Here is a 17,138-nt window from a genome sequence, read left to right as displayed (position 1 = left end):
GCAGCGCTCGCCGCCGCAGGTGAGGGGCCGGGCGGGCAGGGAGCGAGCCGAGGACCGGGGTGGGGGGTGAGTGAGTGATGGAAGTGATGGGAGCGACTGATGGGAGTGAGTGAGTGAGTGATGGGAGTGAGTGGAGTGAGTGAGTGATGGGAGTGAGTGAGGAAAAGTGTGAGGGAGTGAGGAATCTGAATGAGGAGTGTAAGTGAGGGAACGAGTGTGAGGGAGGCAGGAGTGTGAATGAGGGAATGAGTGAGTGAGCGAGGGGTAAAATGGGGGCGAGTAAGAGGAGGGGGGGAATGGGATGCGAGTAATTAACTTTGGTCGTCAGTGGCAGCGCTAAGGGTTAAACATAACCAACAGGTATGAGGTTGTGAGTGTAAAAGAGCACTTCAAGGGCTCCTCTGTGTGTTTCTCTATACACCTGTGTTTGTGTGTATCTATACAGCTGAGAACCCAAGGGGACCAGCAGTCTTCACATCAGAGCAGGTTAGGCCAGTCCCATCTGATCCATGGGAAACACGGAGCAGATAAATAATTGAAGGAAAGACAGGAAATTAATTGGCCATGCTAGAGAGAATCCCCTTATTACAGAGCCTTGCAGTTATTCCGGTTGGAAAATACCTTGGAGATGATGGAGTCCAACCCTTCAGTCTGGATTTCCCTCTCCCTCTTCTCTGCATTATCTTCTGTTAATAGTCATGGATGTGCCTGTTGTTTCCCCAAACGCTGTTTGAGAACAGGTTTAGCAGTGGCTTTGTGTGCGTGGTTGTGTAGTGAAGCCTACAGATATAAATCTGTATTTGCATAAATAGAGACTGAGTATAAGCAGTCAGAAAAAAAATGAAGCCTAAATAGCATAAAATTTTTAAGGTAGCAGATCTGGGAGGGACCAGATCTTTGGCAGGGACCAAAGCTGGGGGCAGAGCAGTGGCTTTAATCCCACACGGCAAGAACAAATCTATTTATATTTCCCATGCATAAATTAATTCCTAATGTGCCACAGTTTATAGCAGCCCCTGTGTGTTGTTTGTCACCCTCAGCCCCAACAGCAATTTTATAGTGTTCATATGAACACACCCCTCGATGCCCACCCTCACACAGACACACTTTAAACACAACATTTCTGGAAATTTCCGACCCTGTTAGCCATTGTAATGCGTTTTTATTGCACTGAAGTCGTACACAGGAACGTGTATTATTGCAATTCTTTATGCATTTAGAAAGCAAAGAACCAACAAAGCCTTGGAGGCAAAGACAGAGAATGTGGAGCTACACAGAATCACAGTACTTAAATAATTAGCATTTTTAAGGGGGAATCAGCCCTGATGGTTCTGGATCCCCTGCCCTCTTTTAAGGAACAAGGATAAGTCTTTGAGGAAAGAATTTTTAAATCTAAAAAGAATTTTCAAGAAAGCAGAGAATGCCATTGTACACTTTTACCTTCACAAATGAAAACCAGGAAGATGTAAAGAACAGAAAGGGTCAACCTTTGTGGGAGAAAAACACACTTTTTTTGGAATTACTGATGCAGAATCCAGGCTGCTATTAAACACTTACACATTCCCTGGATGGGAAAACAGGATGTGACGTGGTGTTTGAAACAGGACCTTTTATATTAAGATATAAAAATATACTCGGTTAAAAGTTAATAAAAATAAAGAGTTTTGAGGAGCAAGACAAGTCCATGTTGGGACGGATTGCATCAGGAAGCCTACCAGCCTAAACTGGGGGCTTCCCAACCCTCTTGGGATGTCCACACACACACCTAAGGTTACTGGAGAGAGTTCCTCCTTTAATTTTCCCTCTGGGAACCTCCCAGAGGGTTCCTTCTGTTGGTGAATCCCTGAAACTAAAATCTGTCCTTGCAGCTGGGATTTTTGAAGAGATGGGGGCCACAACAGCACCTGAAGTAACGGAGATGAAAGTTTCTCTTCTTGCTGTGTTGTGACTTCAAGTCATGCTCTTAGTTAATTTTAATATTTTGGGGCTCTTCTTTATATTAGGATTAAAAATTAAAACGAGGCACTGATAGGTTATGGCTTGTTTGAGTCAGAGCGCCCGGAGCTTTGGTTTTCAGGGCCTGACATCAGCAGCCAAGGGAAGGAATTATTTCCTTTACAATAAAACGGTTTATCCTCTGCATTTAAGGATAAATTAACATATAAAGGGTGAGATGACTAATTCAGTGGCGTAACTTTATTTCAGAGGAGCTGAATGTTGATATAGATGTGCTACTACAGAATTTAAGCCAACCACTTAAAATTCGTGCAGTGTGGTCTGGGATCAGAACAAACTATCACTTAAATCGAAGGAACTTGTCTCTGCATGCCAATTTTGACCTCAAAAATATTCTGAAGATTTATTTTAAATCCGAAATAATAATAAAACATAAAGAGAAGATCAGGTGGTTGCTTTGAGGTGTAGTCTTTGGATGAAAAACTGAGATACCAAATTCAAACTTAGAAGACCTTTGTTGCTCTCCTTTCTTGAGAAAGAATGAAAGAATGATTGTGGCAGTTTTAAGAAACCAACTCCTATTCTGAATGCAGCATTAATTAAGATATGCAGTACTAATCAGGACAGCACAATACAGAGGAGCATCCCTCCCAGGGGTCAAAACCAGCTAGGAGGTTTTGACGCCAGAACCTGTTACGAGGTCACTTCACAGACAGTTGAGATTTTGGTGCTTGTTCAGGAGCTCCTTGACCAGTGTCTCTAAGGAGAAGAGGTGCTCATCCACATCCTCGGGCACGAGGCTCCTGATGGAGTTGGCCAGCTCGAACAGGTACTCGGTGTTCCTGCCGCTGGGCCCGGCGGCGCCCAGGATCTGGCGCGCGATGTCCTCCAGCGGCGCGGGGCCCAGGTAGTTGGGGTTGTCGCGGGTGCCGATGTAGAGCAGCACGTCGAAGGGCTGCACCGCCGGGTCCTTCGGGTAGAAGATCACCGTGGTGGTCCTGTAGCCGCCCTTCTCCCGGAAATCCAGGTAGGCCTTCACTTCTCCTTCCTTCCCGGCCGGCAGTCTGTAGGCGACGCCCCACACGCAGCCCTGGCCGAGGAGAGCCGGTCAAAGGGATACTCGGGAATCACTGCATTTAGGCAAAGCTTTCAGGAAACTCATCTCCTGCCCTTCTGCTGCTTTGTGCACTGTTTGTAAGAGTCCCAGAGCAAAAGGGCTGCTTTATTCAGGCAATTATCAGTGATCACGCTCTTTCTGCTAAGGCTGAGGTTTTCCTAACATAGCAACTTCTTGTTTTGTTAATGTCTGGAGTAGGAAACAGCCTCGGTACAGGCCGCTAAGGAGCTGGCAAAAAGGACACAGAGTTTCTCCCTGACCTCATAAAATTTACGTCTGAAAATGACAAATTTATCAGGTCCCTTCTGTTTAGTGACAGTTTGGCAAGGAGCTGAGGGCCACCTACACCTGTTACACACCTGAACTGGTGTGGTGTGCTGAGATACCTTCACAAGCTTGTGAAGCTGAAATTAAAGCATTTAAATCACTCAATGCTGATATCAAATCATGTATGTTTGATATATCTTTATCAAATTCTACATCTCACAACTGGAGAGCCAAAGTGACTATTCCAGAATATACTTTAAAATATCCCTGTGGTAATAACAGACCCAAACTACTTCCAGTTTATATTGATTGTCTGAAACAGTCAAGAGCCATTGGGTAACTCTGGGAAACACTGAGAGAACTTTTCCCTTAAGATAAGACAGTTATCTTCTGGTAGAAAAGCAAAAAATTAATGAGTGGAAATGCAACAGGACATTCTGTACAACAGTACTGTACCTCAGCATCTTCAACCAGGGTCACAACTCTTCCAGGCTAAAATTTAAAAGACGAAATCATCATTCAGTCAGAGGCTTTTGCCCTAAGTCATGAGCAAAACCAAACCAAAACGAGAAAAAAACAAGGAACAGGAATGAAATGCTCAGAGAACAATTCCAGTAAAGTCCAGCTCCAGTGTAAGTATTTTCAGAGAGTAGCTTTGGACGTGTATTAGATAAAATAAACAACAGGTTAAATTCTGGGTTGGACAGTGCCTGTGACACAAAAATTAAAGGCAGTCAGAAACTGGGAGGGTTTGAATTGCTTTAAGTGTGCTGTCCCGACTCAATTCCACTGCAATTTAAAAGTGACAATTAATTAACAATACAATAACAGTGATAATGGAGAGTTTCATTAATGTAAAAGTGTCCTCAAGTAGCCCTTGGAGTCTCACTGGACTGAGGGAGGATAACTTCCAAATGGCTTGTTTTCCCCAGGAAGTTAATTCTTGTAGGAAAAAGTAAGAAGCCAGTTTGTAAATACTGGAAATAAAATAGGTGAAGTTTGTTATATAAAACTTTAAAACATAAAACCCTATGTTGAACTACATCTGCAGTTTAAAATTGCTGCTCTTGGCATCAAATTAGTTCTCTCCCACCGTGAACAATTTATTCCTGACCTGACTGATAAAATAAGGCAATAAAGCTACATGAACACTAAATGACTCCTATTTCCTGAGGAGAAATGAGTCTGTTCCCATGATACACCAAAGATAACTTTGGTGTTCCTTTTGGATTGTTTTTTCCATAGTCATTGATAGTTCTCTGACTTGTGCACTCACAATGGGTCACGAAGATTTTTGTGAATTCTGGATTAAAGAGACATTCTGTGGTGGATGGAAATCAACTTTCTTCTCCTCGCTAGGAATGTCTGTAACTGTAGCCTAAATTAATTAAATTTCATTTAAATCTGATTTGATTTAATATGAAGGGCAGTACTGAGGAGAACTTCATGTTCAGGTGGGCTGTGTGAAGGAAGAAGAATCTGTTTGCCTAAGGAAGGGCAGGATATTTACTTAATTGCTTGCAGAGTCCTTGTCTTGCCTGGAACTACCCAGAACAAACATTAAGAAACAAATTACTAAATACTTATTGATCAGAGGAATTAATTACTGTTTGTACTACTGGGAATAATCCTCTGAAAATATTCTTAAAACACAGCTAAGAAGTAATTTGCTGTATATTTGTAAGAACTGTTTTTCCCTTGTTGCTGTTCTTTAATGTGAGTCAGCGGTGGCTTAAGCTGTGTTCTTTGAGCTCTGTGCAAGTTACTTTATGGTGTTTGATATTCTAGCGAGTGTTGTTTCATTTGGAACCTTCCACGAAGCAAGCAGCGTTCCTTAAAATAATCCTGATGCTTTTTCTCTCTTAAAGTCGCTTCAGGTTTTACAGTGGAGTTACCTGGGTGCAAGGTTATATGGTTTAAAAACACATGACATTGGGAATATTTGCTTGGAATTATAGTTTCTTTTTCTCGCTGTTGTTTTTTTTTTTTTTTTTCTCCTTTTCCAAACGGCGAAGAAATTTAGAACTCCAAGTATTTCCTAACCCGTGTATTTTCACCTGCCACTAAAACAAGTTCAAACACAGCCGGGGGTTACTCGGATGGACAATCCTGGCTTTCCCTATTCCCTGTGCACAGCCTGACACCCGCCCCTCACCGAGGCCATGTAACACCCTGGATGCCAAACACGGGCATTCGGAGCCCTCTTTAAGGAGCCTTGTGTTGCTGTCGCTGTATTTCTCTCTAGCCCTTGAGGGCGGCTCCGGCCGCGGGGCAGGGCCCCAAGCCGGGCCCGACGCGGCGGCCGCGCTCCCCCCGGCCCCGGCTCACCTTGCCCGGCACGCCGCGGTGGTCGGTGCTGCCCTGCCAGAAGCGCCGGCTGTAGCCGCGGACGCGCCCCACCAGCTTCTCCTGGTAGGGGAAATCCACCTTCCAGATGAGGGAGCCGTAGCCGAACACCCACATGGCGGCCCGGCCCGGCGGGGCCTGCGCAGAGCCGCGGGGCGGCCCCGGCCGGAGGCGGCGGCCCCGGCGCTGTGGCGGCTGGCCCGGAGCCGTCCCTCGGCCCGCACGGCCTTCCCCGGGGCCGCGAACCACCGTCTCCACAAAAACCAGCGGCGACCACATCCAAACCCACCACCGACCTGCCCCGAGAACCTGCCTCGCCCCCCAGCCCTGCCAGCACCCCCAAACAATCCCCTCGGCCCACAGCCCCCAACCATCTCTGCCCTCAAACCCTGCAAAGAACCATCCCTTAAGCCCATAAACAACCATCTCTCCTCCAAATCAACCTCCCCTAAAACCCCACACAACCACCTCACCTCAAACCTCCACCATCTCCCCTCAAAACCCCCGAAAGACCTTCCCCTGCCCACCCCAGGCGTGAAAAATGCGTATTTCATGATTGGCCTTTCGCAAATATTAAAGTGAGTATTATATGTGTTGTGTTAGAAAATTATGCTGTATTAATTCTCTTAAGTAGTGTGTTAAATAGAGTTTTAGGTTATAGCAAAATGTTAAAATAGAAACTATGCTATGTAGGATACATTTTTCTAAAGAAAGGACTTGCACCGAGATAGCAGCCACAGGGCACCTAAATCTTTCAGAGAAAGAGAATTTAGTGCTCCCTTATCAGAAGAAACGAACTTCTTCCTGCCTCATTCAGGCTTGAAAGCGCCGGTTAGCATTCAGAGGAAGAAGCTGACACTGCCCAGACAGAATCCTGTGTTTGAATGGAATTTATGCATCACGGATGAGGTGTATGGATATGCAACAGGTTATTGTTTTTAAGGGTTAATCCTCTGTTAACATGTGTCCTCTTTTGGGCTTATGCTGCCCAGAAAAAGGTACCCAGACATGCGTAACTCTTTGTTTCTATTGCCTCATATTGTCCTAATTCAAATTGTCCAAATTATTATTACCCTAATTGTATTACTGTTTTTATAACCATTTTATTACTATTAAACCTTTAAAAATTTTTAAAAGCAAGTGATTGGCGTTTTTCACACCAGGCAATTACCTCTCCCTAAGCCTCCCAAACCACCCTCTCCCTACAAACCAAACCAAATCCTCTGCAAGACAAACTAAACCCTCCTCATGTCGATATTGTACCAACACGCATCCCTCTTTTTTCTTTTCCCCCTCTCCTCCTTTCCTCCTGCTGCAGAGCTCCGTGCCAGGGATGGATTTCACAGAAGCCTATTCGGACCGGTGCTCGGCCGTGGGCCTTGCAGCCCGAGAAGGAAACGTGGAGATTCTGAGGGAGCTGATTAATCGGGGATACAGCGTCGATGTCCCGGATAACAGGAGGTGGTTGCCCATCCATGAAGCGGCAGCGCACAATTCCAGCGAGTGCCTGAAGCTGCTCATTGATACAGGTAAGGAAAACCTGATGGGGAATAGTGTGGATTTGTGCTAAATTACCCTGTCGTAGAAAATCATTTGCATAGATTTATCCTATTCTTGTTTGGGGATTTTCTGTGTGTTTTCCCAACCGCGGTAAGTAGAAGTTGACACATTGCAGATTTCATGGGTGATGACAGCATATTCGTGGGTGTTCTGGAGGCCACACATCTCAAATAACTCTGTTATTTTCTTTAAATGATTGTATTTTGTAACTCACTGCCAAATATCCCTTTTTCCCCCCTCATTATGCTCCTCTGCAGCTCCAGCTGATGACTACATCCACTCGAGGACGTTTGAAGGGATGTGCGCTCTGCACCTCTCGGCCCGGCACGGCTCTGTGGAATGTCTCCAGGTTCTCCTGGAAGCTGGGGCTGACCTGGACAATGTCACCACCGAATCTGCCACCACCCCACTCTTCCTAGGTGACATGAGTTTTCCTCAAGCTCCAGAGTTTGAACTCACCAGTTAAAACTCAAGTTTCTCCGAGTTTAACTCACTGGAGTTTCTTACTTGCCTGCCATGTCACATCTTTTTGTAGCCCTAAATAACCAGGCTTTAGACTGTGTGGAAATAGCCTTTTGTTTGTGGGTAAATCTGCTTCAGACAGTGTTTTAAAACAAAATTATAAAAGCAAACTGGTTTTCTGCATCAAGCACAAAAAAGCTTTAGGAGGTTCAGGATTACATCTGTATGAGGCTGATTCAAAGCCTTTTTGATTTTTATAATTCCTTCCTAATTCTTATGTAAAAATAGTTATTTTTGACATTCCTAGTTTGGCAATTGAGGTCCATTATTTTAGCATTTTTTCTGTTACTTATATTTGACTTAATTGAATGCTTAAAACCTCTGTTACGGTGAATCCTGAGGGTCTAAATCATCTGATTAAATACATTTATAGGTTTACTTGCCTCTCTACCCAGGCATCATGTGTGCCATGTTACCTTTGTTTCCAAGTATTTTCCAAGTTTGGGGGAATTTGGCATCATTTCCATTCCCCAACACTGTTTTGGGGATCTAAATATAACAGGCAAACAAGTATATAATGGGCAGGTTTAAAGGAATTGTGATTATTATTTCAGGAAGTTGGCAGTGAGACATTTTGAGCTTTTAAATCCAAATACATAAATTATTTCTTTTTCAAATTCTTCAATAATTTTTTTTTATTTATTACTGTTCTGTGGAAGCTGTTGAAAATAAACATACAGAGGTTGTCAAGTTCCTGCTCCAACACGGAGCAAATATTGAAGGTTCTCATTCTTGGTCTGGATGGAATCCTTTGCACCAAGCTTCCTTTCAGGTAACCGGCGAGCACATCATGTAATTTTAGTGTAACTGGTGTATTCTGGGAGATAATTATTTATTTAATAATTATTGCATTTTTGTCAGGTGATTTTTCCTAACCTACCCTAGCAGCTTGTACTTAAAAATTTGTTGGCTTAATAGTTCTAACACATAAAAATGACTTTATCATGTAATTTTTTACCATTAATTTTTAAGTGCATCTTCAGAATATTGACTATACCGTGGGTTTTATTATTTCTATCTGGAGCATGTGGGGAAAAAAAGGGGTTGTGTGATTTCCTTGCTTATAAAATAAAACCATTGATTTCAGGGCTCCACTGACATAATGCAAATGCTCCTGGAGAAAGGGGCCGGCAAGGACTGTCGGGATGACTTTGGAATCACCCCTCTGTTTGTGGCTGCTCAGTATGGCCAGCTGGAGAGTCTGCGCCTGCTGCTGTCCCACGGTAACCACCCCCCTCCGTCTCCCTGGCCACGCTCCCAGCACCTCCCTCTGAGTGCAGTTGGAGCTCTGCTCCTGCACACGGTCATTTCAAGTGTTAGAGGTTTTATTTCCTTATTGCTGAGGAGAACTTGCTGAATTTGAAGCCCCCCTATGAAAGATGATGACTGATGGAGGTGGCTTTGGTTTTGTCTTGTGTCAGGTGCAGATGTCAACTGCCAGGCCAAGGACAGGGCCACTCCCCTGCTGATTGCTGCACAGGAGGGACACCTGGATTGTGTGAAGCTGCTGCTGGCTGCAGGAGCAGACCCAAACCTCTACTGCAATGAGGATAACTGGCAGCTACCCATCCATGCAGCATCTGAGATGGGCCATGCAAAGTAGGTGGTTGCAGAGGCATTCAGACACAAGGTCCTGGTCACACAAATCTGATCCCCAGAGGAGGAAGTTCAGCACTAAAAGGGAGGAAAATTGAGTGTTCAAACTGATCTGTAGTTTAGAAGTTCTGATTATTTTTGTATTTTGAATGTCTCTAAGTAAGTTTCTTCCACACTGACAGGGAGTAGGTTTAGATGAAATATTAGGGAAAATTGCTTTCCTGTGAGGGTGGTGAGGCCCTGGCACAGGTTTGCCAGAGAAGCGGTGGCTTTGGCACCCCTGGAAGTGTTCCAGGCCAGGTTGCATGGGACCTGGAGCGACCTGGGATAGGGGAAGTGTCCCTGCCTATTGCAAGGGGTAGAACTGGATCACCTTGAAGGTCCCTTCCAACCCCACCCCTTCTATGATTATATGATTTTTAATTCAGCATCTAACCTGGGTTTGATCCATAACCTAATGAATTTAGAGGGTTTTCCTTGGTGCTGAACCAGATATCAATTCACCCCATGGCCATTTTACTTTTCCATTTAAAAATGCAAATAACTGTGTTATACATTACACATGACTTGAACAGCTGCTAATTAGAATTCTATATTAAGTAGCAGAAGTAATTATATGCAAATATTGAATTAGCTGGACCAGCCAGAAAAATCAAAGCCACAAAAATAGTTTCTTTAATCTTTCCAGAGATGCCTTTGCAGCTTTGCCCAATTTCAGATATACAAGTCAGTTCCACAGCAGCGAGCCAAGAGTGGAAGGAAGTTTTGGGAGTAGACCATTGGGGAGAAGGATCTCTCAGGAACTCCATGATTCACACATGGACAGCACTTAAATATATAAATGACGATACATCACTGGCAACTCTTACGCAGCACCAGTAAGTTCCAGCAGCAAAGGAACTGGTGGTGGTCACTAGTGTGATGTGGCCTGGGGTGTGAGCTGTAAACAGAATGATTTTTCTGTTTCACAGAACTAAGAATTCGTTTCATTTGCAACTCACATTTACAGTTTGCTTCCAAACTTCCTTGGAGCTGGGATTTAATGTGGTGTTCTGTTGCTGTAAAAAGAGTTGCTGGGTAATAGGAAGTAGTTTGGTTTGATTTAAAATACTTCTTTCCAGCCCAAATCCATCCCAAAGCACAACATTTGCCAGGGGTCTGTGTATGGAATTATAAAGCTGCAAATTCAAGAGTGAAAAATCACAATTGTCTTCCAAAGCTGCAATGACCCTGTGAACAAAATGGACGTGTATTTAAGATTAATCATTGCAATGAGATCAGAAAGCAGTGGTTTTAAACATCTGCAGGATACTGGAGCTGCTGATTCCAGTCACTGACCGGGTGTGTGACAAGGGCGAAGGCAAAGTGAGCCCCGTGTACTCGGCGCTGTACGGCGGGGACGGCGAGTGCCTGGAGATGCTGCTCAAGCAGGGCTTCAGCCCAGATGCTCAGGAGTGCCTGGACTTTGGCTGCAGGTCCCCCATGTGCATGATCTTCCAAAAGCAGTAAGCAAACCTCTACTGTTTTGGAGTTATTCATAATCATATTTGCTTTAATTAACTTGCTTTTAACTGTAGTTTCCCACCTCCTTCCCTCAACTGCTGTCTATCATCTAATATTTTTCCAGAATCCCAGTGTGTTCCCCCTTTGCAGACGCTCCTCATTATTCCCATTTCCTTGGGAATATTGATGTGAAGCCCTGGAGTGTGACTCACGTGCTGCACTAAGGAAAACATCTTCAAAAATGGCGTTTGAATCCTCTCAGATTTTAACAGATTATTTCTTTGTACATGGATTGAAATTTATTTTTGGTGTATTCATAATTTATTTATGGTTGCCATTTAAATTAATGAGGTTTATTAGTAGTGAATTTAGTTTGTGGCCTGCTCCTAGGAAGCTGTCTTTAAAAGTCCTTGGACACCATTTTTCCTTTTTTGTCCTGGTGTTGCTTTATAAGAAAAAATTTAGGAAGGGATTCAGAGCAGGTGATTGCTCTGTGAACGAGGCAGGTAACACATGTCACCATTTCTGTGGAGTAATGTGCCCTCTAATCAGCAAAAGGCAGCACCAGTCACAGTCTCAGTCCTTACCCTATTGGGGGCAACGATAAAAGGATTTTAATACAAACATTTTGAAATATTTTATTGCAAACAGATGTAAAAAGTGGTGGGTGCTTTCTGAGGCAAAGCTCACGGGATGCCCTGTTCCTTCTCCTGCTCACAGGTATTACCAGTTCATTGATGTCCTTCTGAAATATGGCATCACCCTGCGTGGCATCAACTTGGCTCACTGCCTGTGCCATAAGAAGTTTGCTCTCTTCCAGCGCTTCCTGAGGCTCGGTTGTTCCCTGCCCTCGGAGGAGGAATTAACAGACTTCATCCTCTACAGCAGCACGGTGCAGAAGGAGTACAAGGAATGGCTGCCCTGCCTGCTCCTGGCCGGCTTCAACCCCCTGAATTTCATGCACAGGTTCTGGTAAAGCAGGGAGCCTTGTCTTTATTTACTTAAACATCCCAAGCTAATGTGCAAAGCTGCTACAGGATGGCCCTTGGTAATCTGTTGCCACCATCAGGAACAGGAGGGGTTGTGGAAAGTCTGAAATAAATCATTTACACGTCATGTCTGGAGGCAGTAAAACAATTTTCTTTAGGAAGAAAGCCAGACTGGAAATTGCCTTTCTGTAGGGTAGCAATAAAGCATCACTTCCCGAATTTATATCGAACATCTCTACTTAACCCCCAAATTTAGCTGCAAATTGTGTGTGTAATACTTTAATACAGCCATGGTAAGAAGAAATTTCAGTTGGAGAAATAGGTCAGGAGGGATGGGAAACAAATGGGAAATGAAGCTGGGCCAAGGCTGGGAGGAGAGGAAACGGATGCAGTTTGAGACTGTTTTGTTTAACACAATGTGGCAAAAATTCCAGTCAGATCTTTTTTATTATTATTATTATTGAAGTTTTTCCATATATAAACAACAGCTTGGTGATGTTTTATATTTAATTGGACACTACAGGATTAAACTTAGAGTTATGAAATAGTTGTATTTTCTGCTGGCTGTAGTAAACACCCTACAAGTTTGCTACTCAGTGACTGAATGAATGTCACTGTCTTAGTGTATCACATGTGATGCTTTTTGGTCTTTTATTCTGTAATCTACAAATACTTTTAAAAGGTATTTTAGAGGAGTCTTTGTTACACAGGATTTTCTCCATGAGTGAGGATGTCCTTAATTTTGTCCTGGAGTTCATGAATTGGAGCAGACTTCCTCCAATTGTGGAGCAACACTTTTCCCAATACAAGGAGAAGTTCACTTGGACTCCCAAGAGCCATTTTGGTAAGGAATACAGGCAGGAAAATAATGTCTCCATGTATTCAGCTTCCAGGCTGTAGATGGGGAGATTTAGGAGAGAATGATAATATGTGACTTAGTTATGTTTTACTTTTCTAATTTGATTTATATTTCCAGTGAAGCATCTGTCCTGTTTCGTAAGCATTGGACAGTAATTAAATACAAACCATAAAAATCAAACATAATCAAAATGTGACCAGCCAAAAAGGTTCAATTGGTTGTACAGGAATTTTTTCATAGTTCAGCCTTCAGGAAAGCATGACGTGTTATGTGACTGAGAAACTGCACTTAGGTGTTAATCTTTGTTAATGATTCCTTTCAAATAAAATTCTTCTTTAAAAGGGTCTCTAATAATTTTTAAGTTGTCCTAGTGATAATATCATTTAATAATATTTGTTTTAGAATGTTTGAAGCTAATGAGGATGTTTTTGGAGTTTAAAAAAATTGGGGTTATTTCAGGAAATGGAGATTAACTTCTCTCTTTGTTTCCTTTTTTATTACTAAGTATATTGGTGTAGCAAGAGCTGCTCTGTGTTTGACTTGGGATTCCATTTTCCAGCCTTCCTTCCTTCCCTGTCCCACCTGTGCCGCCTGGAGATCCGGTCCCTGCTGGGGAGCGAGCGCCTGCGCTCGGAGCGCGTGATCCGGGAGCTGCCGCTGCCAGCCTGCCTCCAGGACTACCTGCTCTACCTGGATGTGCTGCGAGCCCACAGTGTCCCAGAGCTGCAGGATTGCCTGGAGCAGGGAGAGGAGGGAGCTCCTTCCAGTCACTCTGAGGCAGAGGACACAGAGGAGGGACAGCAGTAGCACCAGTGCTCCGTGACGGCGGTGCCAGTGCCTGGACTCCACAGCCACAGGTTTTGTAACGGGAATCAGGAGACACGGGAGGAGAACTGCTGTAAATGTCTGCTCTCCTCCTGTGTAATCATTCTTTTCATGCTGTAGTTTTGTACTACATCTAGAAATTTCCTATGGGTTCCATGATTTGCTTGTTTACAATCTGTTGTAGCTTTGTAAGTGAACATTTTCTGTTTCTTTTCTAACTCTTGGGAAGTAAAATGAGCTTTTTCAGTGAACACAGCTTACAGAGTAGTCAAAATCTGCCCGTTGACATTTTATTCCAAATACAGCATTTACCAAATGAAACCATCTGAAAGTCAAGGAACACAATCTTTTATCATTGCTATGAACTTCTGTTGGGGAGGGATGGAGAAAGGCAAATTACCTTTAATTAAGAAAGGAGATTGTTTGCTGAAGGAACAGTGATTTTTTTTTTTCCTCTTCCCATGGTTGTCAATATTTGGCAGAATGTCAATATTGGAGGCTTGGGGCCTGCACCCAAGTCCCTCCCCCAGGTAAGGCAGGAAATGTCCCACAGGCACACCAATGTGTCCCAGCAAAATCCCTCCTGTGATGATGTACAAAAGGACTTGCTGTTCCTGAGGCCTGGTGACTGGGCTGGAGCAGGGACACCTTGGGACAACAGCTGGGTCTCTCACAGTGGGAAAGCCCTCGTCCTGTCAAGGTGAATCTGGTGCTGCCAGGATCACTGGTAGTAGATGCTGAAGGCGTGGAGGATGTACAGGAAGGTCGTGAGGAAGGCGAAGAACTGCACGAGAGGAAGAAGAGGAAGGGTCAGCTGGCAGAGTCAAACCCTATCTCCTCCCAGTGCTCTCAGCATGGGGAAGCCTCCCAGCACAGAGCTCCCTCCAGCCTCAAAGGAGAGGCAAAGCCTCCGCTTTTCCCAGCATCCAGCCACGTCAGACTGCCTGTGAACTGGTGCACCCTGAGAAGCCAACGCCAGCTGCACGACCCATGGAGCTGAGGAGCTGAAGCTCTGCCCTGCTGGCACTTGGGGTGGCTCTGCTGTGGCTTTAGCAGGTGCTGCTGCCCTTGCAGGGGTGAGTGTGTGTCCTGCAGGCCGGCAGGGTGCTCTGGACTCACCGAGGCAGCGCTGTTGAGTTGGTAGTTGAGGGGAGCGTTGACGCCGAACTCAGAGTTGATGGTGGCGTTGGCCTGCAGGACCGCGGCGCTCATGTACAGAATGGCCGTGGCGCCATGGTACAAACTGTCCTGCAAAACAAGGCGCCTGTGAGTGCCCCAAAGGGGGACAGGTGCCTGGATAGGCCTGGGACCAAACCCTCCCAGGCAGTGGTTTCACAGCAGAGCTCCCCTGGACTTTCCAGTGGAGGCAAAAGGAGCCATGGTGGTCCTGCACCCACGTGGCTGCTGCCAACATCTGCCTGTGTTCCATCCCCTCCTTACCAGCACTTTCCAGTTCTCGCTGTTCCTGTGGAAGCCGAGGAGGTAGCTTAAGAGGAGCAGCAGGGAGATGAGGCAGGAGGTGAGGGACACGTACATCACCCATCCCTGCAGCAGCGGCAAGGAGACGGAGGTAGCAGCGACGAGGATCCACACCCAGGTCCCGCAGACCTGCCGGGGACAAACAGGCGCCTCTGATAAGTGTGGGATGAGGAAAAGCTCTTTTCCTCCCCAGTTCCCTCCTCGCCTCCCTCCTGGGCCAGCTGCAGCAGCCAGCGGAACCCCTGCTTCTGTCCCAGAGCATCCCAGTGCTCTGGGAAGCAAGCAAGCAAGCAAGCAAGTTGGCACCGGTTTCCCTGAAAACTCATGGGAAATGAGTGTTCACACGAAAGGGAAGGGTTTGCTGCCGCCTTCCACACAAGGAAATGTCTCACCCCGAGGGATTTGGTGGAGAAGCCAGAAAATGTGCTTTTATCTGAGAAAAGTGAGCGGTTGCCTCAACCCAGCCTTGCCCGCTCGTTATATCTCCAGGGTTTGAAATCACAGCAAAAGGAAGTCTCCTCTCAGCTCCATGCATCAGCCTGGAGCGAGTTGCTCGCTCTGGATCCACCCAAAATATTTACTGAGCACAAAAAGCCCACAAGGTCATCGGGATGAGCCCGTGCTGCCCTGTGCCATCCCGGCTGCGGTGGGTGAAACCCCTGGAATTGCAGCAGGGAGCTGAGCCCGCCACCACGGGCAGGGATTGTGCCTGTGGAGCGCAGGGTGTGTGGGTTGCCAGCCTCGTGCACCATGACAAAGTACACCAGCTGCAGTCTTGGCCGGTCCCACTGGATGCCCTCTGGACCCAGAAGCAATTGAAAGAATCATGGAATGTCATCACACATTACCAGGCGCCCAATTGCCGCCAACCCCTGGAACGACTTGATACAGGGAGCAAAATTGCCTTGATTTTCCAGCCATTTCTACAGAGAGCTGCTTCATGATAACGAGAGCTGCTAGTCTGCCCTGGATGAGCCAGCAGCTCTCCAGCCTCTCCCAGCCCCGCGGCAGCCGGTGACCCTCACACAGGCTGGGATGGAGCCGAGTGTACCTTGTCCTCACGCTGTTCCTAAAAACCCCTTCAGGAATACTTTGTGCATTCAGCGTAAGCTCAAAGACAAGATGTCACTTCCCAGTCACGATGCCTTCAGGATGGCTTCGGGGGTTTTAGCCAGGAATGGGCTCCGCGGGGCAGCGGAGCGCGGCATACTCACGATCTCGGGCAGGATGAAGGCGTAGGGGATGGTTTTGAAGACGGCGGGTCCGGAGGGCAGGGCGGGCTGCGTGGAGGCTGCGGAGGGACCCACCGAGGCCATCTCTGCCCCGCTGACAGCGCTCCGCTCGGCTCCGCTGGCGCTCGCCTGCCCCGTGCCGCTCCCGTGCGGGATTTAAGGGACACGCCCGCGGGACGTAAGCACAGGAACCGGCCCGGGCTGGCACCGCGCCGCTGCCCCGGCCCGACCAGCCCTGGCACCGCCCGAGGCTGCGGCGGCTTTGTGCATCCCACTGCCAGCCGCGATGGGACCCCGGCCCCGCCGAGCACCAATGCAAGGTCATTAACTGGAGGGGGAAGCAAAAAAACTTCCTACACCTTGCCGGCACAGAAATGTTTCCTGCAAACAGTTCTCTTGGCACGGTTCCAATCCTGAAATAATTTTGCTTCCACTGTTGCTGCCTTCTCCCCTTTCTGTTCAGGTTTCTGCTCCGCGGTCACGTCACACCCCTCCACACCCTCCAGGCACATCCAGCCTTCAGAAACGAGCAGGTAAATTTTACAAACACACCAGGAGGGTTTGGCAATGTGCTCCCGAGTGCCTAGTAAGGTTTGAAAGGGAGCGACAGGAATTTCTGCCTCCTGGCAAATGCAGTTCGGATTCGGGAAGCACTTGCTGTCTCATCCAGTGCACTCTGCCTGGCCCCAGAACTCCCAGATCAGGATGAAAGGCTGGGGGTGGCACTTCTGCCCGGTGGCTCGGAGAGGACAGAATGACCCCATTAACCAGGGCAATGGGCTACAGCAGGAGGCAGACACTGTCCCAGTGAGTTACCCCAGCTCTGCTAGGCGAGACAGGTGATGCCCCAGGAACTTGGCTTCTATGCCAAGCTCTTGCACAACACA

The 17,138-nt window shown here is 46.4% G+C and overlaps 3 protein-coding genes across 5 annotated transcripts; 1 reads left to right on the top strand and 2 right to left on the bottom strand.

Annotated features, from left to right (window-relative positions):
- The first annotated feature begins 1 nt into the window (after position 1).
- On the top strand, positions 2-13,791 carry ASB3 (ankyrin repeat and SOCS box containing 3). Of its 2 annotated transcripts, none has more exons than XM_084203007.1 (10): positions 2-19; positions 7,005-7,215; positions 7,504-7,665; positions 8,428-8,540; positions 8,856-8,991; positions 9,190-9,367; positions 10,672-10,869; positions 11,588-11,833; positions 12,567-12,700; positions 13,275-13,791. In XM_084203007.1, exons 2-10 carry the CDS (start codon positions 7,020-7,022, stop codon positions 13,520-13,522), a joined length of 1,611 nt encoding a protein of 536 aa, XP_084059133.1. In that variant the 5' UTR covers positions 2-19; positions 7,005-7,019; the 3' UTR covers positions 13,523-13,791. The 2 variants fall into 2 exon arrangements, with proteins under 2 accessions (XP_084059133.1, XP_084059132.1); XM_084203006.1 differs by having other exon boundaries at positions 11,588-11,839.
- On the bottom strand, positions 1,144-6,079 carry CHAC2 (ChaC glutathione specific gamma-glutamylcyclotransferase 2). 2 transcript variants are annotated; one of them, XM_084202271.1, is made up of 3 exons: positions 5,669-6,079; positions 3,797-3,832; positions 1,144-3,046 (listed from the first exon to the last, which is right to left on the bottom strand). In XM_084202271.1, exons 1-3 carry the CDS (start codon positions 5,963-5,965, stop codon positions 2,663-2,665), a joined length of 717 nt encoding a protein of 238 aa, XP_084058397.1. In that variant the 5' UTR covers positions 5,966-6,079; the 3' UTR covers positions 1,144-2,662. The 2 variants fall into 2 exon arrangements, with proteins under 2 accessions (XP_084058397.1, XP_084058398.1); XM_084202272.1 differs by lacking the exon at positions 3,797-3,832 and having other exon boundaries at positions 5,669-6,075.
- Positions 13,792-13,824: 33 nt separating the features above from the next.
- MALL (mal, T cell differentiation protein like) lies at positions 13,825-16,417 on the bottom strand. Its single transcript, XM_084201947.1, has 4 exons — positions 16,234-16,417; positions 14,981-15,148; positions 14,660-14,788; positions 13,825-14,324 (listed from the first exon to the last, which is right to left on the bottom strand). Exons 1-4 carry the CDS (start codon positions 16,333-16,335, stop codon positions 14,262-14,264), a joined length of 462 nt encoding a protein of 153 aa, XP_084058073.1. The 5' UTR covers positions 16,336-16,417; the 3' UTR covers positions 13,825-14,261.
- Positions 16,418-17,138: the final 721 nt, after the last annotated feature.

The sequence above is a fragment of the Fringilla coelebs genome (genome assembly GCF_963513975.1).
Source record: "Fringilla coelebs genome assembly, chromosome: 3".
In the NCBI taxonomy this organism is placed as follows: domain Eukaryota; kingdom Metazoa; phylum Chordata; class Aves; order Passeriformes; family Fringillidae; genus Fringilla; species Fringilla coelebs.
Note: the sequence above shows the minus strand (reverse complement) of the source record. Positions and strands in the feature narration are given on the sequence as shown.